General features: G+C 44.8%; 1 protein-coding gene across 25 annotated transcripts in view; it reads left to right on the forward strand.

Annotated features, from left to right (window-relative positions):
* Positions 1-27089, forward strand: part of LOC105487290 (DEP domain containing 5, GATOR1 subcomplex subunit) — a 164564-nt gene that overhangs the window by 19279 nt on the left and 118196 nt on the right. For all 25 annotated transcript variants that reach the window (XR_011614075.1, XR_011614077.1, XR_011614073.1 and 22 more), the window contains 7 exons: positions 3154-3223; positions 8926-9004; positions 9854-9915; positions 17376-17445; positions 18397-18469; positions 24134-24237; positions 25142-25216. Coding sequence is in view for 21 of the 25 variants with exons in the window: in XM_071080449.1 (XP_070936550.1) it covers positions 3154-3223; positions 8926-9004; positions 9854-9915; positions 17376-17445; positions 18397-18469; positions 24134-24237; positions 25142-25216 (533 nt within the window). In the remaining 4 variants the exon portion in view is untranslated. The remainder of the gene's footprint in view (positions 1-3153; positions 3224-8925; positions 9005-9853; positions 9916-17375; positions 17446-18396; positions 18470-24133; positions 24238-25141; positions 25217-27089) is intronic.

Raw genomic sequence — 27089 nt, forward strand, 5'->3', positions numbered from 1 at the left:
TTAAACTTTCAATCTGATAATGGTTAAGAACATATGAGCTGGGTTTGGTGGTTCATGCCTGTAATCCCAGCACTTTGGGAGGCCGAGGCGGGTGGATTACCTGAGGTCATGAGTTTGAGACCAGCCTGGCCAACATGGTGAAACCCCATCTCTACTGAAAATACAAAAATTAGCCAGGCGTGATGGCAGGTGCCTGTAATCCCAGCTACTCCGGAGGCTGAGGCAGGAGAATTGCTTGAACCTAGGAGGCAGAGGTTGTGGTGAGCCGAGATCGTGCCATTGTACTCCATCCTGGGCAACAAGAGTGAAACCCCATCTCAAAAAAACAAAACAAACAACAACAACAACAAAATATATATATATAGTAGCAAAATCTTATTTCCTGTTGACTGACATTTTGCTTTTAAAAAATACCGTAAACCCTAGCCTGTTGGATCACATTGTAACTTTTTATTTTTATTTTTTTTGAGATGAGTCTCACTCTTTCACCCAGGCTGGAGTGCAGTGGCGTGATTTCGGCTCTGCAACCTCTGCCTCCCAGGCTTAAGCAATTCTCCTGCCTCAGCCTCTCAAGTAGCTGGTATCACAGGCACCTGCCACCATGCCTGGCTAATTTTGTGTTTTTGGTAGAGATGGGGTTTCACCATGTTTGTCAGGCTGGTCGTGAACTCCCAACCTCGAGTAATCTGCCTGCCTCAGCCTCCCAAAGTGCTGGGATCACACCACCTCTGGCCACACCAAGCTTGTTTTAGAGGTCCTGTTAATGTGGGGTTCGGATGATTATAAACAGAGCTGACTGGGTGTGGTGGCTCACGCCTGTAATCCCAGCACTTGGGAGGCTTAAGTGGGCAGATTGCTTGAGTCTGGGAGTGCAAGACTAGCCTAGACAACATAGTGAAACCCCGTCTTTACTAAAAATACACAAAAATTAGCTAGGTGTGGCTGCGTGTGCCTGTAGTTTCACCTACTTGGGAGTCTGAGGTGGGAGAATCTCTTAAGCCCAAGAATTTGAGGCCACTCTGGGAGATAGCAAGATAGTAGATATGGGTTTTCACCACGTTGGCCAGGATGGGTTTCGATCTCTTGACCTTGTGATCCACCCACCTCGGCCTCCCAAAGTGCTGGGATTGCAGGTGTGAACCACCGTGCCTGACCTCCTTATTATGATATTAAATAAATACAAATCTCTTCTCAGGTCAGTCTTGTGACACTTGTTCATTCACAGATGTAACTGGGCAAAGGAGTATGAAAAACATCCCACTTGGTATAAGCCATAGGCCTGGTCCAGCCTTCTTCATTTTGGCATGGGGTAGACCCAGAGGGATTGATTGATTGTCCAGCATTTCCCAGGTAGCCTGAGCTGTAACTCATAGTACACAGCATTTTCTGGGCTTTTATCTGATTTTTGTCTTCCTTTTTTTTGTTTGCTTTTTGTGTTTTGTTTTTTTGAGACAGAGTTTTACTCTTGTTGCCCAGGCTGGAGTGCAGTGGCGCAATCTCAGCTCACTGCAACCTCCATCTTCCAGGTTCAAGCGATTCTCCTGCCTCAGTCTCCCGAGTAGCTGGGATTACAGGCGCCTGCTGCCACGCCTGACTAATATTTGTGTTTTCAGTAGAGGCAGGATTTCACCATGTTGGCCAGGCTGGTCTCAAACTCCTGACTTCGTGGTCCGCCCACCTCAGCCTCCCAAAGTGCTGGGATTACAGGTGTGAGCCACTGCACCCAGCTTTTGTCTCCCTTTTTTATGACTGATTGTTTAGGTGCAGCAGGTTGGGAGAAAGAGTGAAATTGGTAGAAGATAAGGGCTTGAGGGGGTTCACTGAGGGATGATTGATTACAGGGTGCTCAGCTAACAGCTACCACTGTTCTCCAAGATAGCATTTTGTGTTAATACCTGCTGTAATTCTGCTTCTTGCTAGTAAACTTAATTGAGCACCTCCTATCCTCGCACTGTCCTGAACAGTTTCTGCACATTAATCTAGTTTAATTTGAAAACAGCTCTGTAGAAGGCTGGGTGCGGTGGCTCATGCCTGTAAATCTAGCAGTTTGGGAGGCTGAGGCGGGCAGATCACGAGGTCAGGAGATCTAGACCATCCTGGCCAACATAGTGAAACCTCGTCTCTACTAAAAATACAAAAAATTAGCTGGACATGGTGGCATGTGCCTGTAGTCCCAGCTATTCAGGAGGCTGAGGCAGGAGAATCGCTTGAACCAGGGAGTTGGAGGTTGCACTAAGCTGAGATCACTCCACTGCCCTCCAGACAGGGTGACAGAGCGAGACTCCATCTCAAAAAAAAAAAAGAAAAAGAAAACAGCTCTGTAGGGCGTAGACTTCATTGTCTCTTTTGTTTTGTTTGTTTTTTTGTTTTGTTTTTTTGAGACAGTCTCACTCTGTTGCCCAAACTGGAGTGTAGTGGTGCAATCACAGCTCACTATAGCCTTGACCTCTGAGGCCCAAGTGATCTTCCTACCTCAACCTCCTAGGTAGCTGGGACTAGCATGTGTCACCACACCTGCCTAATTTTTTGTATTTTTTGTAGTGACAGGTCTCACTATGCTGCCCAGGCTGGTGTCAACTCCTGGGCTCAAGCGATCTGCCAACCTTGGCCTTCCAAAGTGTTGCGATTATAGGTGTGAGTCACCACGCCTGGCCCATTATCTCATTTTTAAAGATAAGGCCAATGAACCTCATGAGGTTACTATGGCCACTCACCTAGTAAGTGATACTCAGCTGAGATTCTTGCCTAGACCAGTTTCTCTCCAGGCTGGTCAGGTCTGAAAGCCATGCTGTTTCTGCCGTACTATTCACCTTTTTTTCTTTTTTGAGACGGAGTTTCGCTCTTGTTGCCTGGAGTGCAATGGCATGATCTCGGCTCACCGCAACCTCCGCCTCCTGAGTTCAAGCGATTCTGCCTCAGCTTCCTGAGAAGCTGAGATTATAGGTACCCATCACCATGACTGTTTGATTTTTTTGGATTTTTAGTAGAGATGGGGTTTCATCATGTTGTCCAGGCTGTTGTCGAACTCCTGACCTCAGGTAATTCACCTGCCTTGGCTTCCCAAAGTGCTGGGATTACAGGTGTGAGCTACTGCACCAGGCATGTATTGGTTTCATGTAAGACTTGTAATAACTTGTGTGTGTATCCTTTCAGAGCACAGGCTGGTGAGCTGTGGGTTAAGAATGAGAAGGTCATGTGTGGTTACATCAGTGAAGATACCAGGGTAAGATTTATAAAATACATTTTTGGTTTTATCTCCCCATCCCATTATGGCTAAGTCCTAAAATCAAAAATAAAACAAGGGTGGGGCAGGACACCAAGGTGGGCAGATTGCTTTATCCCAGGAGTTCAAGACAAGCCTGTGCAACATGGAGAGGCCCACCTATACAAAAATTAGCTAGGCATGGTGATGGGTGCGTCTGGTCTCAGCTATTCAGGAAACTGAGGTGGGAGAATTACTGGATCCCAGGAGTTCGAGGCTGCAGTGGGTCATGATTGCATCATTGCACTCCAGCCTGGGTGACATACAGCAAGACCCCGTCTCAAAAACAAACAAACAAAAAACACAAACAAAAATCTGATACACTCTTGACTGCTACTGTTTGCCTACATGGAACTAGTAATATCAAGTTCTCTTGAAACTGTTTTACAGTTGAATGTCTCCAGTTTGGAATTGATCTTCATTTTCTTCTGAAGGGGTCTGTTTAATTTCAAACAGAAAGATAGAGTATCTGGCCTGCAGAATGCCATGCCCATTCATACATAGCAAAAGTTAAGCCCTATGGAAGATCATGTCATAAACTTGAAGAGAGACCTTTGCCAATGAACGTTACCCATGCTGGTAAAACCGTATGTCTACCTTTGCTCGTTCCCATCTCCATGCCTTCTCTGAGAGCAGTCGTTTTCAACCAGGGGTGACTTTGCTCCCTTCAGGGGTCTTTTGACAATGTCTAAAGACATATTTGGTTGTCACAACTGAGGGGTTGTGAAATTGGCATCTAGTGAGAATCCTGCTAAACATGCTACACATCCAGAGCAGGCCTCCAGAGCAAAGAGTTATCTGGCCCAAAATGTTAATATGTTGTAGGGGTTGTCTTGTGCATTGCAGAATGTTTAGCAGCATCCCTGGCCTCTACTCACTAGATGCCAGTATCACCCACCACCCTTTACCCTACAAATCTACAAGTTATGACAGCCAGAAATTTCTCCAGACCTGCCAAATGTCCCCTGAGGGGTAAAATCACCCTTGGTTGAGACCCAATGTGCCCTTAGAGGGAACCACTCTACGAACCTCATTTTTGTAATTTCCTATTGTTTACATTGGATGTATTTACATTGTTTGTAAATATATGTATGTTTTGTGTGTGCGTATACACATGACCCAATTAATTGCCAGAGTACTCACCATAATCGTGCCTTTGCTTTCCTGCAAAGGTATCTGAATAGTGAGACTTAGCTATTTTATAAATGTTGGGGTGAAGAGTATTCCAGGCAGAGGAAACAATTTTCAGAAGTCAGTGTGGTGGAAGTATTGCAGACAGGCAGGGAGAACGATGTTGGTGAGGAGATAGGCAGGTTCCAGCCAGTTCATGTGGGGCCTTCAAGGTGGTTAGAACCAGTTTAGAGTTTTTCTAAGGAGAATTAGAATCCACTGATGGGTTTTAAGTGGCAGAGTGATACTTGAATTATGCTTTTAAACGATCACTACTCATTCAGTTGTATTTTGTTGAATAAAACCCTCCAAATCACCGGCTCTAATGGCCAAAGGTCAACTTTTCTCTGTCATGTAAAAGAAATCATGGGTATGTAATTCATGGTTGGTACAATAGTGTCACCATTATTGGTGTCCTTGTGTCTTATTGTTCTGTTATCCTCAGGGTAGGGCTTCCATGTCCACCTAGAGCTGATATAATCATATCCATACTCCAGGCAGAGGAGAGAGGAAGGAAAGAGAGACGAGAGGTGTATCGCCCCACCAAGTCAGCTTCCTTTATGGACACAACACTTCCATTTAAAGCTTACAGGCCAGATTTTAGTCACTTGTAGCTGCTATGGAGGCTGGGAAGTTTTGTCTTTTGGTTGGGTCTCTTGCCTTTCAGAACAGAATCAGAAGAAGGGAAGAATGGATAGGCATTTAGCATTAAGTGCTGCAGCCCTTCTGGCTCTGGTATACAGAGTTGTTTCCAGGGTCAAGAGTAAAAGCAGATAAGTGAGTTAGAAGACCCGCTATAGTCTAGCAAGAAAATGGTGGTATGGACTAAGGTGGGAGCTGTAACAGTGGAAGGATGTGGGCAGGTATGAGACACATTTCTGGATAGGGTCTACAGAACTTGCTTGTAGATTGGATGTGAGGAGTGAAGGAAAGAGAAGGACTGAACAGCTAGGTAGATGGTGGTGCCATTTATGAGATGGGGAAGACAGGGAAGAAGCAGGTTGGGGACATTAGGAAGCTCCATTTGGGAGAAGTCTGTTGGACACCTGAGTGGAGGAATCACTAGAGGCAGTTGAGTCTGGAGTTCTCTTCATCACTTCTCCCATGTGTTGTTCCCCACTGCCCCCCAGTGTCCTCGCCACGCAAACCACTCATTGTTCCCCAACATGCTATCTTCTCTCTTGCCACTATGTCTTTACACATGCTGCCCTCTGTAACCTGAGGTGCCTAGACCCTGCGTTTCCCCTTCCCAAGCCACTCATCCAGGTCTCAGCTCTAGTCTTAGGATTCCCTGCTTCTGGAGAGCCTTCCTGGTCCACCAGGCTGAAAGTACCTCCATGGCACCCTGGATCTGTGCACTCATTAGCAGTTCCCACACTGCGGTAGGTGCGCTTGCTTGTGTGCCTTGTCACTGGACTGTGAGCACCCTCAGAGCAAGGATGCATCTTTAACCTTTATATGCCAAAGTTCTCTGGCATGTCTACTGGCACCTAGCAGTCTCTCAAATGTTGGTGGAGTGAAATATTAGACAGGCTTCATTGCCTCAAGAATTCATCATCTGGGCCGGGTGCAGTGGCTCACACCTGTAATCCCAGCACTTTGGGAGGTCAAGTCGGGTGGTTCACCTGAGGTCGGGAGTTCGAGACCAGCCTGACCAACATGGAGAAACCCCATCTCTACTAAAAATACAAAATAAACCGGGCTTGGTGGTGCATGCCTGTAATCCCAGCTACTTGGGAGGCTGAGGCAAGAGAATCACTTGAACCCAAGAGGCAGAGGTTGCCGTGAGCCAAGATCACATAGAGTGAAACTCTGTCTCAAAAAAAAAAAAACAAAAAACCAAAGAATTTATTATCTGATTAGAGAAACAAGACGTCCAGATTTTCTTTTTAATTAATTATTTTTGAGATGGGGGTCTTGTTGTGTTATTCAGGGGTCCTTCCTGGGCTCTAGCAGGCCTGTTTCAGTATCTGGGATTACAGGCACATGCCACCACACCCATCAGAAAAACACGAGTTTATTTTTATTGTATTTATTTATTATTATTATTATTATTTTTGAGATGGAGTCTCGCTGTGTCACCCAGGCTGGAGTGCAGTGGTGCGATCTCAGCTTACTACAACCTCCGCCTCCTGGGTTCAAGAGACTCTCCTGCCTCAGCCTCCTGAGTAGCTGGGACTACGGGCACTTGCCACCACACCTGATTTTTTATATTTTTAGTAGAGACGGGGTTTTACCATGTTGGCCAGGTTGGTCTTGAACTCCTGACCTCAAGTGATCCGCCCACATCAGCCTCCCAAAATGTTGGGATTACAGGGGTGAGCCACCACATCTGGCCAAAAAAATATTAAATAAGATGAGGCTGGACATGGTGGCTCATGTCTGTAATCCCAGGACTTTGGGAGGCCAAGGTAGGGGGATTGCTTGAGCCCAGGAGATTGAGACCAGCCTGGGCAATAGAGGGAGAACCCATCTCTCAAAAGAAAATTTAGCTGGGCTAGTGGCCCACACCTGTAATCTCAGCTGCTTGGGAGGCTGAGGCAGGATGATCACTTGAGCCCAGGAGTTTGATGTTGCAGTGAGCTATGATGGTGCCACTGCACTCCTACCTGGGAGACAGAGTGAGACCTTGTCTCTACAGACAGACAGAGGAAAACAACTTTAATTATAAGAACCGTGCATATTTATTATTATAACTTTTAGACAATATAACCTATATTTCTGTTCATTTCTCTGAATTTTTTTTTTTTTTTTTGAGACAGAGTCTCATTCTGTCGCCGAGGCTGGGGTGCAGTGGTGTGATCTTGGCTCACTGCAACCTCAGCCTCCCGGGTTCAAGCGATTGTCCTGCCTCAGCCTCCCCAGTAGCTGGAATTACAGGCGCTCACCACCATACCTGGCTAATTTTTGTATTTTAGTAGAGACGGGGTTTCGCCATGTTGGTCAGGCTGGTCTCCAACTCCTGACCTCAGGTGATCCACCTGCCTCAGCCTCCCAAAGTGCTGGGATTACAGGCGTGAGCCACCGTGCCCGGCCAGGAGCTTCAGTCTTTAAGGAGCAGGTCTCTGATGGACTAAAGGAGTGTTAGAGATTTACATTTTACGTTCCCTCTAAACTTCTTTAGAGCCTTGTGGAGGAAAGGCTCTGTGGTATAGCACACAGGGCTAGAAAACCACTTATGCTTTTCATTGAGGCAGTCTGAGAGTAATGGAAGTACAATGTGAGTTATAATTTATTAGACTGGCAACTCATCACCTGGCACATCTTAGCCCAAGTTCTGTCTTCGTAATGAGATTTCCATAACTTTCCCAGGTAGATTCACTGCCCTTTCCCCTGCATTTCTTGTGTAAATGTTCATAGAACCTTTGTATATGCTGGAATGTTTTGCATGTTTTTATCTTGTACTGTAAGCTCCTAGAGGATAGGGAACAAATCTTCTTTTCACTGTCTCTGAAACAGGGCTCAGAGTGAGAGTTCAGTAACTATTTAAATGAAACAAAGAAAGCTTCGATGAAGTTTGCTGTTAGAGGTCCCAAGTCATGGCCCCAAGCTGTGGCTCATGCTTGTAATCCCAACACTTCAGGAGGCAAAGGTGGTAAGAGGTGAAGCCAGCTGGACTTTCTGGGTCGAGTGGGGACTTGGAGAACTTTTCTGTCTAGCTAGAGGTTTGCAAATGCAGCAATCAGCACTCTTTGTCTAGCTAAAGGATTGTAAGTGCACCAATCAGCACTCTGTAAAATGGACCAATCAGCACTCTGTAAAATGGACCAATCAGTAGGACGTGGGCTGGGACAAATAAGGGAATAAAAGCTGGCCACCCTAGCCAGCAGCCCAACCCGGTCCCGTTCCACGGGGAAGCTTTGTTGTTTTGCTCTTCACAATGTATCTTGCTGCTGCTCCCTCTTGGTGAGCAAAGGTGGTCCATGCCACCTGTAAGAGCTGTAACACTCACTGCGAAGGTCTGCAGCTTCATTCTTGAAGTTAGGGAGACCAGGAACCCACTGGAAGGAACCACCTCTGGAGACAGTGTGAGGATTGCTTGGGCCCAGGAGTTTGAAACCACTCTGGGCAACATAGGGAGACTGCCTCTTTACAAAAATACAAAAATTTTGTGGCCTGGGGATGCACTCCCATAGTCCCACCTACTCGGGAGGCTGCAATGGGAGGATCATTTCATCCTGGGAGTCTGAGGCTGCAGTGAGCTGTGATTGTGTCACTGCACTCAGCTTGGGCGGCAAGAGTGAGATCCTATCTCAAAACAAAGGAAAAAAAGAAGTCCAACATCGCGGGATTCTTTTATCATTGCTTTAAAAAAAAATTGTGGTTAAAAAGCCTACCACAAAATTTACCATCTTAACCATTTTTAAGTGTATAGTTCAGTAGTGTTAAGAACATTTATACTGTTGTGAAGCAGATCTTCAGAACTTTTTCATCTTATAGAACTGAAACTCTATATGGTATTGCTTTTTAATACAATTGTGTTTTTATTTCAGGTGGTGTTTCGTTCTACGTCGGCTATGGTTTACATATTTATTCAGATGAGCTGTGAAATGTGGGATTTTGATATTTATGGTACTATTTGTAATGCTGATTGTAACTGCTAAGGGGAGAATTTTCTGGAACTACAAATGCTAATTCATGAATGCCCAGGGTCCCCCACATCATCTTCTAACAAACTTTAAATATCCTTGTGAGAATAATCCTATTTGGAGGTTAGAGTGTTTTCTCGTTCTGAAGATACACTGCTTTTTTCAATAATCAAATTTTTTTCAAACTACATTTTATGTTGAAGCCACAGCCTGTTAGTAGTGAGGCAGATATTAAATTTGGCTTCAAAAAATAAATAAATAAACTTGGTGTCTTAGAAAGTTGAGAATGAAACCACTTTGTACATCTGGCTGTTATGATCTTGTAAGATGTACAAAACAGGCTGGGCGTAGTGACTCATGCCTCGTAATCCTAGCAGTTTGGGAGACTGAGGTGGGCGGATCACCTGAGGTCAGGAGTTGGAGACTAGCCTGACCAACATGGGGAAACCCTGTATTTACTAAAAATACAAAAATTAGCCGGGCGTGGTGGCAGGTGCCTGTAATCCCAGCTTCTTGGGAGGCTGAGGCAGGAGAATTGCTTGAATCTGGGAGGCAGAGGTTGCAGTGGACCAATATCACGCCACTGCACTCCAGCCTGGGAGGCAGAGCGAGACTCTGTCTTGGAAAAAAACAAGAAACAAACAAACAAAAAAGATGTACAAAATACACCTTTTTGGTCCCCTTTCTTAGAGAAGAAATTGCAAGCAATTTACTTAGGGAATTGCTTAGAGAAAAATTTACTTAAAGAAGAAATTTAGTTAGAGAAGAAATTGCAAACAAGAAATAAAGATTGTGCTCATGTTCTCACCTTCTTTTCATTGTTTCTTTTCAGGGGATTTGTATTTTGAGAAAGCTGTGAATGGTTTCCTTGCTGATCTATTTACCAAGTGGAAGGTACATTTCTTCTTACACACTAAGTCTCATTATGTAAACGTTACCCAATACAGATTTTAAAAATGCACTGTTTTTGTTAAATTGCCCCAAATTTAGCGATTTTAGCTAAAACCCAGACTCCAGATTTAAATTACCCTAATAATCTCAATTTATGAGAATTTATGAAAAACACAAAGCTAGCATCACACTCAATGGTAAAAGACTGAAAACTTTCCCCCAAGATGAGTAACAAGGTAAGTATGCTTGCTTTTGCCACTGGTATTCAACATTATACTTACTAGAAGTTCTAGACAGACCATCTAGGCAAGCAGAAGAGATAAAAGGCATCCAAATTGAAAAAGAAGTAAAACTATTTCTATTCACAGATAATATGATCCTAAATGTAGAAAATCCTCAAAATCCACAAAGTAAGTGTGAGAGCTAGTGCGTTCAACGAAGTTTCAGGATACCTAATCAACACACAAAATAATTGTGTTTCTATATACCAGCAATAAACAATCTGAAAGAATAAAATACTTAGAATACTTTACCCTGCGAGCTGTAAGACTGGTCCACTAAAATCTATAAAATATTGTGAAAGGAGTTAATGGAGACCTGAGTAAATAGTAAGATAAGCTGTGTTCACAGATAGAAAGACTCAATATTGTGCATTTGGCAATACTACCCAAAGCAGTTTACAGTTTAGTGCAGTTCCTATCAAAATACCAGTGCCCCCTTTTTTTTTTTTTTTTTGCAGAAATAGAAATGCTGATCCTAAAATTCATGTGGAATTGCAAGGGATCCCGAATAGTCAAAACAATCTTGTAAAAGGAGAACGAAGTTGGAGGACTCTCACTTTCTAATTTCAAAGCTTACTAAAACCCTCAATCATCAGAATAGTGTGATATGACGTAAGGTTAGATATATAGATCAATGGAATTGAATTGAAATCAATCCGTACATCTATGGTCAGTTAGACAAGGGCATCAAGTTCTTTTAATGAGAGAAAGAATATTCTCTTCAACAAATTATTCTGGAACAACTGAATGTCCATATGGAAAAGAATGAATTTGAACCCTCACCTCAAATCATATATGAAATGGAACCAAAGTGAATCAAAGACTTAAATATAAGAGCTAAAATTGGCTGGGCGCGGTGGCTCACAACCTGTAATCTCAGCACTTTGGGATGCCAAAGTGGGCAGATCACTTGAGGTCGGGAGTTTGAGACCAGCCTGGCCAACGCGACGAAACCCTGTCTCTACTAAAAATACAAAAATTAGACCAGGCATCGTGGTGGGTGCCCTGTAATCCCACTACTCAGGAGGCTGAGACAGGAGAATCACTTGAACCTGGGAGGTGGAGGTTACAGTGAGCCGAGATTATGCCACTGTACTCCAGCCTGGGCAACAAAGTGAGACTCCAAGTCAAAAATAAATAAATAAGTAAATAAAGAGCTGAAACTATAAAGCTGAGCCAGGTGTGGTCGCTCATGGGAGGTGGAGGTGGGCAGATTGCATGAGCCCAGGAATTCCAGACCAGCCCTGGCAATATGACAAAACTTTGTCTCCACAAAAACAAAAACTTAGCTGGGTGTGGTGGCTAAAAAAAAAAGAAAATAAAGAAGAAAGAATTTTTTTAAGTTTTATTTTTATTTTATTTATTTATTTATTTATTTTGAGACGGAGTCTCACTCTGTTGCAGTTACCCAGGCTGGAGTGCAGTGGTACGATCTCAGCTCACTGCAACCTCCGCCTCCCACGTTCAAACAACCTGAAAAAAAGAATTGAATTTTTTTTTTTTTTTTTTTTTTGAGACGGAGTCTCGCTGTGTCGCCCAGGCTGGAGTGCAGTGGCCGGATCTCAGCTCACTGCAAGCTCCGCCTCCCGGGTTTTTACGCCATTCTCCGGCCTCAGCCTCCCGAGTAGCCGGGACTACAGGCGCCCGCCACCTCGCCCGGCTAGTTTTTTGTATTTTTTAGTAGAGACGGGGTTTCACCGTGTTAGCCAGGATGGTCTCGAACTCCTGACCTCTTGATCCGCCCGTCTCGGCCTCCCAAAGTGCTGGGATTACAGGCTTGAGCCACCGCGCCCGGCCAAGAATTGAATTTTTTTTAAGAGACAGGGTTTTACTCTATCCTGTCACCTAGGTTGGAGTGCAGTGGTATAATCATAGACTGTAACCTCAAATTCCTGTACTCAAGGTATCCTCTTGCCTCAGCTTCTTGAGTAGTTGGGACTACAGGCATTTGCCAACACAGCCAGCTAAATTTTTTCTGTTTTTAGTTTTGTAGAGACAGGGTCTCGTTTTGTTGCCTGGGCTACTCTTGAACTTTTATTTTCATGTGATTCTCTCACCTGCCTGAATTCTCCACCTGTTCAATTCTCCTGCCTCAGCCTCCTGAGTAGCTGGGATTACAGATGCCTGCTATCATGCCCAGCTAATTTTTTGTATTTTTTACTAGACAGAGGGTTTTACCATGTTGGCCAGGCTGGTCTTGAACTGCTAACCTCAGGCGATCCGCCTGCCTCAGCCTCCCAAAGTGTTGGGATTACAGGAATGAGCTACCGCACCCAGCCTAAAAAGTTGTATTTTATTTTATTTTATTTTATTTTTTGAGACAGGATCTCACTGTCACCCAGGCTGAAGTGCAATGGAGCAATCATGGCTCACTGTAGCTTTGACCTCCTGGGCTCAAGGGATCCTCCTGCCTTAGCCTGAGTAGCTTGGGACTACAGGCGTTTGCTACCACACCTAGCTAATTTTTTGTACTTTTTGTAGAGACGGGGTTTTGCCATGTTGCCCAGACTGGTCTCAAACTCCTGAGCTCAAGCAGTCGCCCACCTCGGCCTCCCAAATTGCTAGGATTACAATAGAACTACCACGCCTGGCTGGGAAATTCATATAACCTTGTTCTTAGATATAACACCAAAAGCACAACCTCCAAATTAAAAGCAGATGAATCAGACTTCAAAATTAAAAACTTTTATTCATCGACAGACATTATCAAGAAAGTGAAGGGGCCAGACGTGCTGGCTCACACCTTTAATCCCAGCACTTTGGGAGGCCGAGGTAGGAGAATTTCATGAAGCCAAAAGTTCCAGTAGCCCAGGCAATGAAACGAGACCCTGTCTCTACAAGAATAAAAACAGAAAAAAATAGCTGACTGCATTGGCAGATGCCTGTAGTCTCAGCTACTCAAGAGGCTGAGGCGAGAGGATCCCTTGAGCACAGGAATTTGAGGTTACAGTACGATTGTACCACTGCACTCCAACCTGGGTGACAGGACAGAGTGAGACCCTGTCTCTTAAAAAAAAAAAAGAAGGCAACCCACAGAATGGGAGAAAATATTTGCAAATGATCTTCTGATAAAAGTCTGTTATCCAGAAAATACATAGAACTTCTATAACTCAAGAAAGAAAAGAAAAAACCCTAATTGACAAATGGGCAAAGGCTGCCCCATTCTCCATGATGTGATTATTTCACATTACATGCCTGTATCAAACATCTCATGTACCCCACAGATATAAACACCTACTATGTACCCATAAAAATTAAAAAATAATTAAAATTATTAAACAAAAAAATAAAAACAAATGGGCAAAGGACTTGAATAGACATTTCTCATGTCCAACAAGTACATGAAAAGATGCTCAAGATCATTAGTCTTTAGGAAAATGCAAACCAATACCACAATGAAATGCTGCTTCACACCCACTAGGATGACTATATACGTGTATATATATTTTTTGAGACAGAGTCTCGCCATGTTGCCCAGGCTAGAGTGCCGTGGCACAATCATAGCTCACTGCAGCCTTGATTGCCCAAGCTCAAGGGGCCATCCCTTCTCAGCCTCCTGGGTAGCTGGGACTACAAGCATGTGCCACTATGCCCTGCTACTTTTTTTTTTTTTTTTTTTTTTGGTGGAAATGAGGTCTCACTATGTTATCCAGGCAGATCTCGAACTCCTGAGCTTAAGTGATCTTCCCACCTTGGCCTCCCAATGTGCTGAGATTACAGACATGAGCTACAGTGCCTAGCCCATATTCTTTTTTTTCTTTTTTTCTTTTTGAGACAGAGTTTTGCTCTTGTTGCCCAGGCTGGAGTGCAATGGTGCAATCTTGGCCCACTGCAACCACTGCCTCCTGGGTTCAAGCAATTCTCCTGCCTCAGTCTCCCAAGTAGCTGAGATTACAGGCGCCTACTGCTATGTCCAGCTAATTTTTTTGTATTTTTAGTAGAGATGGGGTTTCACCATGTGGGCCGGGCTGGTCTCGAACTTCTGACCTCAGGTTATCTGCCAGCCTCGGCCTCCCAAAGTGCTGGGATTATAGGGGTGAGCCACTGTGCCTGGTCCCATATTCTTTATTTTATTTATTTATGTATTTTTTGAGACAGAGTCTTGCTCTGTCGCCCAGACTGGAGGGCAGTGCTGCAATCTCAAACATGGCTCACTGCAACCTCCACCTCCCAGGTTCAAGCGATTCTCGTCCCTCAGCCTGCCAAGTAGTTGGGATTATAGGTGTGCGCCACCTTACCCTGCTAATTTTTGTATTTTTAGTAGTGATGTGGTTTCATCATGTTGGCCAGGCTGATCTCGAACTCCTGGCCTCAAGTGATCTGCCCACCTTGGCCTCCCAAAGTGCTCGATTACATATTCTTGACAGCATTATTCATGTTAGCTAAAAAGTAGGATAACAGAAATAACAAATGTCTTTCAGCTAAAGTATAGATAAATAAAATGTATATCCATACAATATAGTAGTAGTCTGCCATAAAGAAGAATGAAGTACTAACACATGCTACAGCATAGATGAATCTTGAACACGTGCTAAGTGAGAGAAGCCAGACATAGTGGATCAAATACAAATCATAGGATCTTATGTATATGAAATGTCCAGAATAGGTAAATATATAATATAGAGATCAGTGGTTGCCAGGAACTGAGGGTGGGGAGTGACTGTTTAATCAGTTTGGGATTTCCTGTTGGGGTGATGAAAATGTTTTGGATTTAAATAATGGTGATAGTTATACAACATGGTGAATGTATTAAATGTCACAATGGCAATATGTATATGTGTTTTACCACTATTAAAAAATTATTTCATTCAATTATCCCACCTTGATTTCACATGAAAACGTTTTGATGAAAAAGTATTTGAAGTCACATGATGTAATGTAAAAGAGTAGAGTTTGTATTAAGGCAGACTGGGTTTTAAATGATCTCGTTAGCTTGCTTTTTTTTTTTTTTTTTAAATTAAGAGACAGGGTCTTGCTATGCTGCTCAGGCTGGTCTTGAACTCCTGGGCTCCAAGGATCCTCTCACTTAATCCTCCTCAGTAGTTGGGACTACAGGCGCAGGCCACTATGCCTGGCTGATTAGCTTTTTCATCTCCAAGGATTAGTCTCTGAGGCTCCATTTCTTCAGCTGCAAAATGAAGATAATAATAGACCCTCTCATCACATCGCTTATGAATTGAGACACTCCATGCCCACGTCAGCCCGTTGTGAGCCCATTGTGTTTTCCTGTATATCACTTGCACTAAAATTAGATAAGGGTGCTGAGTTTGGAGCTCTTGGAGTCCAGTGAATTAATTGGTAGTCAGTGAAGGTCTGCTGTTTCCTAGCACTCTGCTCTTGGTACTGTGGCTTGTATTTAGGAATTTCTGTCCACTTGAGATACATTTATGAAATGTGCATTATATTATGTGCCTTATATATAGTGAGTGCTGAATTCTTTAGTCACTAAGCGTACTTGGGATAAAGATGGGGTTGGTTAGTAGAGGCTGTTGTCTTCAGAGACCCAGGAGGAACTGAAACTGAACTTGCTAGCTCACTGGTGCAAGCCACTTTTCATATTCATTTGTAAACACCCTACTTCCAGGATATTGATCTCCAGACTCCATAGAAATGTTTATTCTCTTTAGTCCCCGTTGCTGTCCAAAGGTAGTTCTTTGCCTTGGCTTATACCACTGAGTCTGGAGCAAACCTCCACCCTTGTCCTATGAGACAAGTAGGGTGTGGGAGTGTCTTTGATTCTTAAATCCACCACCATGGGTGCTGTTCTTGTTCCCTAGACCACAGTTCTGCAGAAATTAAAAAACACTGTAGGCCTGGCATTGTGGCTCACGCCTGTAATCCCAGCACTTTGCCAAGGCTAGTGGATCACTTGAGCCGAGCCTGGGGATTATGATGAAACTCTTATCTCTCTTTTTTTTTTCTTTCTTTTTTTTTTGGACGGTGTCTTGCTCTGTTGCCCAGCCTGGAGTGCAATGGCACAATCTTGGCTCACTGCAGTCTCCACCTCCTGGGTTCAAGTGATTATCCTGCCTCACCCTCCCGAGTGGCTGTGACTTTAGGCGCGCGCCACATTGCCTGGGTAATGTAGAGTTTCGCCATGTTGGCCAGGCTGGTCTCAAACTCCTGACCTCAAGTGATCCACCTGCCTCAGCCTCCCAAAGCACTGTGATTACAGGCGTGAGCCACCACGCCCAGCAGAAACCCTGTCTTTACAAAAAATGCAAAAATTATCTGGGCCTGGTGGTGCTTGTCTGTAGTCCCAGCTTTTCGGGAACTGGGAGACAGTGACCATTATTTACTGCTGATTTGCAGCTTTCCAATCACTTTCCACATTCCCGGCACTTTAGGTAACTTTCCCAAGGTCACATAGTGGCAAGTTTCAGGGCCAGGACTCCATCTAGGTCTTCTGACTCCCAGCAGTACTCTGTCTCCTGCACTGCAGCATGTAGTTACATGAAGCTATTCAATATTGTGCACTGCTGCTAAGCCACCTGGATTAAGAATATTATGTGCAGCTGGGCCTCACACCTATAATCCCAGCACTTTGGGAGGCCGAGGCAGGCCGATCACTTGAGGCCACAAGTTTGAGACCAGCCTGGCCAACATGGTAAAATCTTGTCTCTTCTAAAAATACAAAAATTACCTGGGTGTGGTGGCCCATGTCTGTAACCCCAGCTACTCGGGAGGCTGAGGCAGGAGAATTGCTTAAACCTGGGAGGTGGAGGCTGCAGTGAGCTGAGATCGTGCTACTGCACTCCAGACTGGGCAACTGAGTGAGACTCTGCCTCAAAAAAAAAAAAAAAGAATAAGGCTGGGCATGATGGCTCACACCTGTAATCCCAGCACTTTGGGAGACTGAGGCAGGAGGATCATGAGATCGGGAGATCGAGACCATCCTGGCCAACATGGTAAAACCCCGTCTCTACTCAAAATACAAAAATTAGCTGGGCATGGTGATACACTCCTAAAGTCCCAGCTACTTGGGAGGCTAAGCCAGGAGAATTGCTTGAACCCAGGAGGCGGAGGTTGCAGTGAGCTGAGATTGTGCCTTTGCACTCCAGCCTGGTGACAGAGTTAAGACTCATCTCAAAAAAAAAAAAAAAAAATTATGTGCATGCAGTCTGCTTCATAGTGAAGTAGATGAAACAAACGTTAACCCTGTTGTTCTGTACTCATGCTTAGGAGAAGAACTGTAGTCATGAGGTGACAGTGGTCCTGTTTTCTAGAACTTTCTATGATGCAAAATCTGTTGGTGAGTAACTCTTTCTCTCCTACAGTTGTTTTTTTATTAGGCTTCCCCCAACCCCACCCCAGCCATTCCCTCTCATTTTTTTCCTCGTTGCGCTTTTCCACCGTTCCCATCTTTTCTGTTATGAGGACGGTGTAAAAAGGAAAGTAGCACAGTCCATTAGTGGATGCAAGAGGTCTGTGGGCTGTGATTCATCTTAAAACCAACTTAAAAGACAGTTGGCTGGGCACAGTGGCTCACGCCTGTAATCCCACAACTTTGGGAGGCTGAGGTGGGCAGATCACCTGAGGTCGGGAGTTGAAGACCAGCCTGGCCAACATGGTGAAACCCCATCTCTACTAAAAATACAAAAATGAGCCAGGTGTGGTGGTATGCACCTGTAGTCCCAGCAACCCAGGAGGCTGAGGCAGGAGAGTCGCTTGAACTCAGGAGGCAGAGGTTGCAGTAAGCTGAGATCTTGCCACTGCACTCCAGCCTGGGTGACAGAGCAAGACCTTGTCTCAAAAAAAAAAAAAAAAAAAAAAAAAATTGGACAGTTATGTTTAATTTTTTGGGATGCAAATCTTTTTTTTTTTTTTTTGAGACAAAGTCTTGCTCTATTGCCCCGGCTGGAGTGCAGTGGCGTGATCTCAGCTCACTGCAAGCTCTGCCTCCCAGGTTCAGGCCATTCTCCTGCCTCAGCCTCCCCAGCAAATGGGACTACAGGTGCCCGCCACTATGCCTGGCTAAGTTTTTTGTATTTTTAGTAGAGATGGGGTTTCACCATGTTAGCCAGGATGGTCTTGATCTCCTGACCTCGTGATCCACCTGCCTTGGCCTCTCAAAGTGCTGGGATTACAGGCGTGAGCCACCGCGCCTGACCCATGATGCAAGTCTTTAACCCAGAAGGGGAAGCTGACAAAACTGAATTTCTTTTCTCAACCTGAACTACATACTCCATTTTCTCTATTTCAGATGAATTTCCTGAGATAAACCGAGCCTCAATTCGACAGGATCATAAGGGGAGATTCTATGAAGACTTTTACAAGTATGTTTGGGTGCTTTCCTGTACTTTTAATTTATTTATTAGTTGTTTCTTTCCTAACTTAAAAAAATGCCAGCTTGGGCAACGTGGCAAAACCCTGTACCAAAAATACAAAAAAATTAGCTACCTGTTGTCCTAGCTACTTGGGAGGCTGAGGTGGGAGGATCACTTGAGCCTGGGAGGTGGAGGTTGCAGTGAGCTGAGATCACACCACTGCACCCTAACCTGGGAGAGAGACCCTGTCTCCAAAAACAAACAAACAAAAAAGAATAAATAAACCTTTTGATTTTGAAATGACTTTAGATTTATAGAGAAGTTTCAAAGGTAGTACAGTTCCTGTATACTCTTTGCTCTGTTTCCTCTAATGTTAACATTTCATAACCAAGTTACATTTGTGAAAACTATGTTAACATTGGTACATTACTATTAAGTAAATTCAGATGTTTTTCAGATTTTAGCACTCGTGTACTTGCCGTGTCTAATCCAAGATACCACATTGCATTTAGACCTTCTAAATGTTCTATTGTGAAAAACTTCATCATTCAGAAAAGAAGAACAAATAATATAATGAGTCCATATACCCAATATCTGAATTTAACAGTTATTATTTTGTCATATTTAATTCATCTGGTTTTTTCAGTGCCACCGACTAAGTAAATTATGAATATTGTAACATTTTATTCCTATACATGTTCAAAAAAGGCATTTTTATATCTGACAAGAATATCATTATTATGTTTAACATTATTATTTTGTTTGTTTGAGACGGGGTCTCCCTGTCGCCCAGGCTGGAGTGAAGTGGCACAGTCTCGGCTCACTGCAAGCTCCCCCTCCTGGGTTCACGCCGTTCTCCTGCCTCAGCCTCCTGAGTAGCTGGGACTACAGGCACCCGCCACCACGTCTGGCTAATTGTTTTTTGTATTTTTAGTAGAGATGGGGTTTCACCATGGTAGCCAGGATGGTCTCCATCTCCTGACCTCATGATCTGCCCGCCTCCGCCTCCCAAAGTGCTGGGATTACAGGCGTGAGCCACCACGCCTGGCCTTTTTTTTTTTTTTCTGAGACACAGTTTCACTCTGTCGCCCAGGCTGGAGTGCAGTGGTCATGTAAGCTCATTGCAAACTCCGCCTCCCAAGTTCAAGGGATTCTCGTGTCTCAGCCTCCCCAGTAGCTGGGACTACAGGCACCCGCGACCATGCCTGGCTAATTTTTTAAAATTTTTGTTAGAGATGCGGTTTTGCTATGTTGGCCAGCCTGGTCTCCAATCCTGAACTCAGGTCATCCACCTGCCTTGGCCTCCCAAAGTGCTGCAATTATAGGCCGGAGCCACCACGCCCGGCTGACACCACTATCTTATTGAGATGGTAATCAGATAGTAACAGTTACTGTTTTGTCGGGACTTAGCATGAATGAGTTACTCTTCTAAGCACTTTACATCACTTGATTCATTTAAATATCGCTGCATCCCTATGGGATAGATACTGTTACCCCATTTTACAGATGTGGAAACTTGGACACAGAGTTTCAATAACTTATCCAAAGTCCATAACATATTAAGCGGTGGAGCATGGACTTGACACAGTCAATCTAGTTCAGAGTCTGTGCTTTTTGACCACTGTATTCCTCAGCCTCATACGGATTATATTTTAGATTATTTGTTCATCTTCTGTTGGATCCTGTACCCCTTGGAGAATTTTATGAAAGTGATGGGCCCTGTGCTGTACTGACACCTCCACTCATCCCCTTATGCAGATGAATTCTGCATACCTCTAATTCAGTGAATTCCAGGAACCATGAGAGCTCTTTTGGCTTAACAGTATATGAAGTTTTATCTGTATAATGAATATGAATTAGTTTGAGCATAATCAGTTATAGAAAGTACTATATAAGGCATGAATGTGTGAATTACGAATGTAGATTTTTAGGTGTATGTGACTATATATTTTTAATATATGAAAGTTTATGTCATTACAAAGTCATCCTCAACATTTTTTAGATTGAGAGAAACTGGCTATCTTTTTCTTACTGAGAGAAACTGGTTATCTTTTTCTTACTGCAAAAACAATACAGGTTCATTTTAGGAAAATCACAAAATAGGCCAGGCGTGGTGGCTGATGCCTATAATCCCAGCACTTTGGGAAGCCAAGCCAGGCACATTGCCTGAGCTCAGGAGTTTGAAACCAGCCAGGTCAACATGGAAAAATCCTGTCTCTACAAAAAATGCAAAAAATTAGCTGGGCACGGTGGTGCGTGCCCATGGTTTCAGCTATTTGGGAGGATTACTTGAGCCTTGGAAGTTGAGTCTGCAGCGAGCCAAGATCATGCCACTGCACTCTAGCCTGAGTGACATAGTGATACCCTGTCTCAGAAACAACAACAACAACAACAACAACTATAAAAGCACACCAAAGTATAGTTAAGTAGAGAGGAATTCAAAGCACACTCAATTCCATCTCCCGAATACAGTCTTCATTATGTTGGTAAATCAACCCCTATTATCTGTATTTAGGAGAAAAATTAGTTTTCACAAGATATGATCGCAAATTGCATGTGATTTTTTTTTTTTTTTTTTTTTGAGACGGAGTCTCGCTCTGTCTCCCGGGCTGGAGTTGCAGTGGCCGGATCTCAGCTCACTGCAAGCTCTGCCTCCCGGGTTCACGCCATTCTCCTGCCTCAGCCTCCCGAGTAGCTGGGACTACAGGCGCCGCCACCTCGCCCGGCTAGTTTTTTGTATTTTTTAGTAGAGACGGGGTTTCACCATGTTCACCAGGTTGGTCTCGATCTCCTGACCTCGTGAACCACCCGTCTCGGCCTCCCAAAGTGCTGGGATTACAGGCTTGAGCCACCGCGCCCGGCCGCATGTGATTTTTTTTTTTTCTTTGAGAGGGAGTCTTGCTGTGTTGCACAGGCTGGAGTACAGTGGTGCAATCTTGGCTCACTGCAGCCTCCACCTCCCGGGTTCAAGCAATTCCCTGCTTCAGCCTCCGGAGTAGCTGGGATTGCGGGCGTCCACCGTCACGCCAGGCTAATTTTTGTATTTTTAGTAGAGACGGGGTTTCACCGTCTTGGCCAGGCTGTTCTTGAACTCCTGACCTCAGGTGATCCACCCATGCCAGGCCTCCATGTGATTTTTTTACATGTTTTATTGTTTTTATTTCTTTTTGAGACAGTGTCTTGCTGTCACCCAGACTGGAGTGCAGTGGTGCAATCTCAACTCACTGCAAACTTTGCATCCCGTGTTCAAGTGATTATCCTGCCTCAGCTTCGTGAGTAGCTGGGATTACAGGTACCCACCACCGTGCCCGGTTAATTTTTGTATTTTTAATACAGACTGGGTTTCACCATGTTGGCCAGGCCGGTCTCGAACTCCTGACCTCAGGTGATCCACCTGCCTCGGCCTCCCAGAGTGCTGGGATTACAGGTGTGAGCCACCGCGCCCGGCCCACGTGGTTCCCTTTTTATGTGTTTTAAACCTTCATTTTATTTCTTTTTCTTTTTTGTTTTTGAGACGGAGTTTTGCTCTTATTGCCCAGTCTGGAGTGCAGTGACACGATCTCAGCTCACCGTAACCTCTGCCTCCTGCGTTCAAGCGATTCTCTTGCCTCAGCCTCTCGTGTAGCTGGGATTACACGCATGCGCCACCACACCCAGCTAATTTTGTATTTTTAGTAGAGACGAGGTTTCTCCATGTTGGTCAGGCTGGTCTCGAACTCCTGACCTCAGGTGATCCCGCTACCTCGCCCTCTTCAAATGCTGGGATTACAGGCATGAGCCACCGTGCCCGGCCATAAACCTTCATTTTCTACTTTGTCACAAATGCCAATCCATGTTAAACACCCTACTTCCATAGTATCTTTTTTGTTTTGAGACAGAGTCTCGCTCTTTTGCCCAGCCTGGAGTGCAGTGGTGTGATCTCGGCTCACTGCAAGCTCTGCTTCCTGGGTCCGCACCATTCTCCTGCCTCAGCCTCCCAAGTAGCTGGGACTACAGGCGCCAGCCACCATACCTGGCTAATTTTTTTGTTTTTTTTTTAGTAGAGACAGGCTTGACCGTGTTAGCCAGAATGGTCTCGATCTCCTGACTTCATGATCTGCCCACCTTGGCCTCCCACAGTGCTGGAATTATGGGTGTGAGCCACTGCGCCCAGCCCACTGTATCATTTTTTATTTCTTTTTTTTTTTTTTTTTTTTTGAGACGGAGTCTCGCTCTCCCGCCCAGGCTGGAGTGCAGTGGCTGGATCTCAGCTCACTGCAGGCTCCGCCTCCCGGGTTCACGCAATTCTCCTGCCTCAGCCTCCCCAGTAGCTGGGACTACAGGCGCCCGCCACCTCGCCCGGCTAGTTTTTTTTGTATTTTTTAGTAGAGACGGGGTTTCACCGTGTCAGCCAGGATGGTCTCGATCTCCTGACCTCGTGATCCGCCCGCCTCGGCCTCCCAAAGTGCTGGGATTACAGGCTTGAGCCACCGCGCCCGGCCATCATTTTTTATTTCTAAGTAGAAATTACATTGGGTTAGTATTGTTGAAAATTGAGGTGACTTCCAGCTTTTCGCTATTCTCAACAGTATTGCCAGTGAACATTCTTACAGATAAGTTTTTAAGCATATCTTTAGTTTTTATTATAAATTCTCAGAAATGGAGCTATTAGGTCAAAGGATGGTCTGTGTTGTAAAGGCTATTTGTACAGCCAATGTACCCTCCATTAAAGTAGAAGATCCTGTTTTCCTAGCAGCAATTTCTGTGTCCTCACCAACACTGAAGGTTTTTTTTTTGTTTTTTGTTTTTTGTTTTTGAGATGGAGTTGCGCTGTGTCTCCCAGCCTGGAGTGCAGTGGCTCCATCTCGGCTCACTGAAACGTCCGCCTCCTGGGTTCAAGTGATTCTCCTGCCTCAGCCTTCCAAGTAGCTGGGATTACAGGTGCCTGCCACCATACCCAGCTAATTTTTGTATTTTTAGTAGAAACGGGGTTTTACCATGTTGGCCAGGCTGGTCTTGAACTCCTGATCTCTTTATCCACCTGCCTCAGCCTCCTAAAGTGCTGGAATTGCAAGTATGAGCTATTGCACCCAGCATCTTTTTTTTTAATGCTTCTTTCCCAATTGGATTGGCAGAAAAATAAGCTCACTGAGTCTTTTGTTTGTTTTTTGAGACAGAGTCTCGCTCTTTCACCTAGGCTGGAGTGCAGTGGTGTGATCTTGGCTCACTGTACTCCAATTACACTCTTTTTGAAACCTTGTAAGGAACCTGATGTTCTGTATTTAAAGTTGCTGTATTAGTCCATTTTCTCACTGCTATAAAGACATACCCAAGACTGGGTAATTTATAAAGAAAAAAGATTTAATTGACTCATGGTTCTGCATGGCTGTGGAGGCCTCTGGAAACTTACAATCACGGTGGAAGGCGAAGGGGAAGCAAGACACGTCTTACCATGGTGAAGCAGGAAAAAGAGCAAGCACAGGGGAAAGTGCCCCTTTTAAACCGTCAGATGTCATGAGAACTCCCTCACTATCACAAGAACAGCATGGGGGAAACCGCCCCCATGATCCAATCACCTCCCACTAGGTTCCTCCCTTGACACATAGGAATTACAATTTGAGATGCAGTTTGGGAGCGACAGAGCCAAACCATATCAGCTGCTCAATATCCATTTTATGATAATACTCTTTTCAGAGTGGTGGTGCAGAATGAGAGAAGAGAAGAATGGACTTCACTTCTCGTGACCATTAAAAAACTCTTCATCCAGTATCCAGTGTTGGTGCGACTGGAACAGGCAGGTACTGCTTTCATGTAATAGAAGGTGCAGTGGGACAGGAAGTGTAGGAAGGGTCTGGGAGACAGAGGAGAGATTTGTGCTTATATCTCTCCTATGGCCGTGTGCAGTTTCGGCTTTTGATCAGGTTTCTGTTTCCATTTGGATCCCAATTGTACATTTCGTTATGCAGTAAGTTCAACAGTGTCCCTCATACAGGGAGTGAGGCCTTGTGGAGCCAGATGCCGTCCACTTTTTTTTTTTTTTTTTTTTTTTTTTGAGACAGGGTCTCACTCTGTCATCTAGGGTGCACTGGAGTAGAGCAGTCGTACTTTAACTTTAAACCCCTGGGGCTCAAGCAATCCTCCTGCCTCCATCTCCCGGGTAGCTAGGATGCCAAGCACACACTACCATGCCCAGATAATTATTTCATTTTTTGTAGAGACAGAGTCTCACTGTGTTGACCAGGCTGGTTTCAAACTCCTCATTTTAAGCAATCTTCCTGCCTCTACCTCCCAAAGTGCTGGGATTACAGGTGCGAGCCACCATGCTCAGCCACCACTTATTTAAGAGTTCATCTTTGGGCCGGGTGCGGTGGCTCACACCTGTGATCCCAGCACTTTGGGAGGCCAAGGTGGGCGGATCACGAGGTCAGGAGTTCAAGACCAGCCTGATCAATATGGTGAAACCCTGTCTTTACTAAAAATACAAAAATTAGCCTTGCGTGGTGGCACATGCTCGTAGTCGGCTACTCGGGAGGCTGAGGCAAGAGAATCGCTTGAACCTGGGAGGTGGAGATTGCAGTGAGCCAAGATCGCACCACTGCACTCCAGCATGGGCAACAGAGCAAGACTCTGTCTCAAAAAAAAAAAAAGAGAGAGTTCATCTTTCATGAGATGTTTTTCTTTCTTTTGTATATTTTGCTTCAGAGGGCTTTCCTCAAGGAGACAATTCTACCTCAGCACAAGGAAACTACCTGGAGGCCATCAATCTGTCATTCAATGGTGAGTAAGGATGCCAGCCAGTATGCCAGCATCTTGCCTACCACATGGCTGTGTTACTGGAAAGGTGTCCTGATCCAGACCCTAAGAGAAGGTTTTTGGATCTTGCAGAAGAAAGAATCCGGGGGCGAGTCCACAGAATAAAGTGAAAGCAAGTATATTAAGGAATAGGCCAGGCGTAGTGGCTCACGCCTATAATCCCAGCACTTTGGGAGGCTGAGGTGGGTGGATCACCTGAGCTCAGGAGTTTGAGACCAGCCTGGCCAACATGGTGAAACCTCGTCTCTAATAATAATACAAAAATTAGCTGGGCATGGTGGTGCACACCTGTAATCCCAGTTACTTGGGAGGCTGAGGCAGGAGAATTGCTTGAACCGAGGAGGCAGAGGTTGCAGTGAGCCGAGATCGTGCCATTACACTCCAGCCTGGGTGACAAGAGTGAAACTCCGTCTCAAAAAAAAAAAAGAAAAGAAAAGGAATAAAAGAATGACTACTCCATAGAAAGAGTAGGGCATTCCCGAAAGCAGGAGGAGGAACACGTCCTCCTTAGGTACCATGGTTGTTTATATGTAACAAAGCAAAAAGTCATGGGGGAGGGGTGCTCTGCTGCAAGCACTCATGACAAAGGATTGTTCCTCTTTGTGTAACTGCTGTCCTTCTCAAGAATCTATATTATTTTCTTTAAAGCAAAACTTACTTTTTTTTGAGACGGAGTCTTGCTCTGTCACCAGGCTGGAGTGCAGTGACGCAATCTCGGCCCACTGCAACCTCCGATTCGTGGATTCAAGTGATTCTTCTGCCTCAGCCTCCCAAGTAGCTGGGACTACAGGTGCACATCACCACACCCAGCTAATTTTTGTATTTTTTGGAGAGACACGGTTTCACCACGTTGGCCAGAATGGTCTCAATCTCCTGACTTCGTGATCCACCCACCTTGGCCTCCCAAAGTGTTGGGATTATAGGCATGAGCCACCGCACCTGGCCGTTTTGTTTTTTAATATACTTTAAGTTCTGGGATACATGTGCAGAACATGCAGGTTTGTTACATAGGTATACATGTGCCATGGTAGTTTGCTTCACCCATCAACCCATCATCTACATTAGGTATTTCTCCTAATGCTTTTTTTTTTTTTTTTTTTTTTTATATTTTTTGGGATGGAGTGTTGCTCTGTCTTCCAGGCTGGAGTGCAGTGGCGTGATCTTGGCCCACTGAAACCTCTGCCTCCCAGATTCAAGTGATTCTCCTGCCTCAGCCTCCTGAGTAGCTGGGACTACAGGTGTGCACCACCACGCCCAGCTAATTTTTGTGTTTTTAGTAGAGACGAGGTTTCACCATATTGGCCAGGCTGGTCTCAAACTCCTAACCTCGTGATCCACCTGCCTCGGCCTCCCAAAGTGTTGGAATTAGAGGCATGAGCCACCGTGCCTAGTCTATTTTTTTTTTTTTTTTTTGAGCCAGTCTCACTCTGTCTCCAGGCTGCAGTGTAGTGGTGTGATCTCTGCTCAGTGCAACCTCCAACTCCCAGGTTCAAGCGATTCTCCTGCCTCAGCCTCCCAAGTAGCTGGGATCACAGGTACGTGCCACCACACCCAGCTAATTTTTGTATTTTTAGTAGAGAGAGAGTTGTACCTACCATGTTGGCCAGGATGGTCTCGATCTCTTGACCTGGTGATCCGCCCACCTCAGCCTCCCAAAGTGCTGGGATTACAGGCGTGAGCCACTGCGCCTGGCCGCAAAACTTACTCTTAAACTAAGAATACTTTCGTTCTTAAGATATTGGGAAATCAGGGCTGGGCACGGTAGCTCACACCTGTAATCTCAGCACTTTGGGAGGCCGAGGTGGGCGGATCACGAGGTCAGGAGATTGAGACCATC

Source organism: Macaca nemestrina, chromosome 15 (genome assembly GCF_043159975.1).
Source record: "Macaca nemestrina isolate mMacNem1 chromosome 15, mMacNem.hap1, whole genome shotgun sequence".
Classification (NCBI taxonomy): Eukaryota; Metazoa; Chordata; class Mammalia; order Primates; family Cercopithecidae; genus Macaca; species Macaca nemestrina.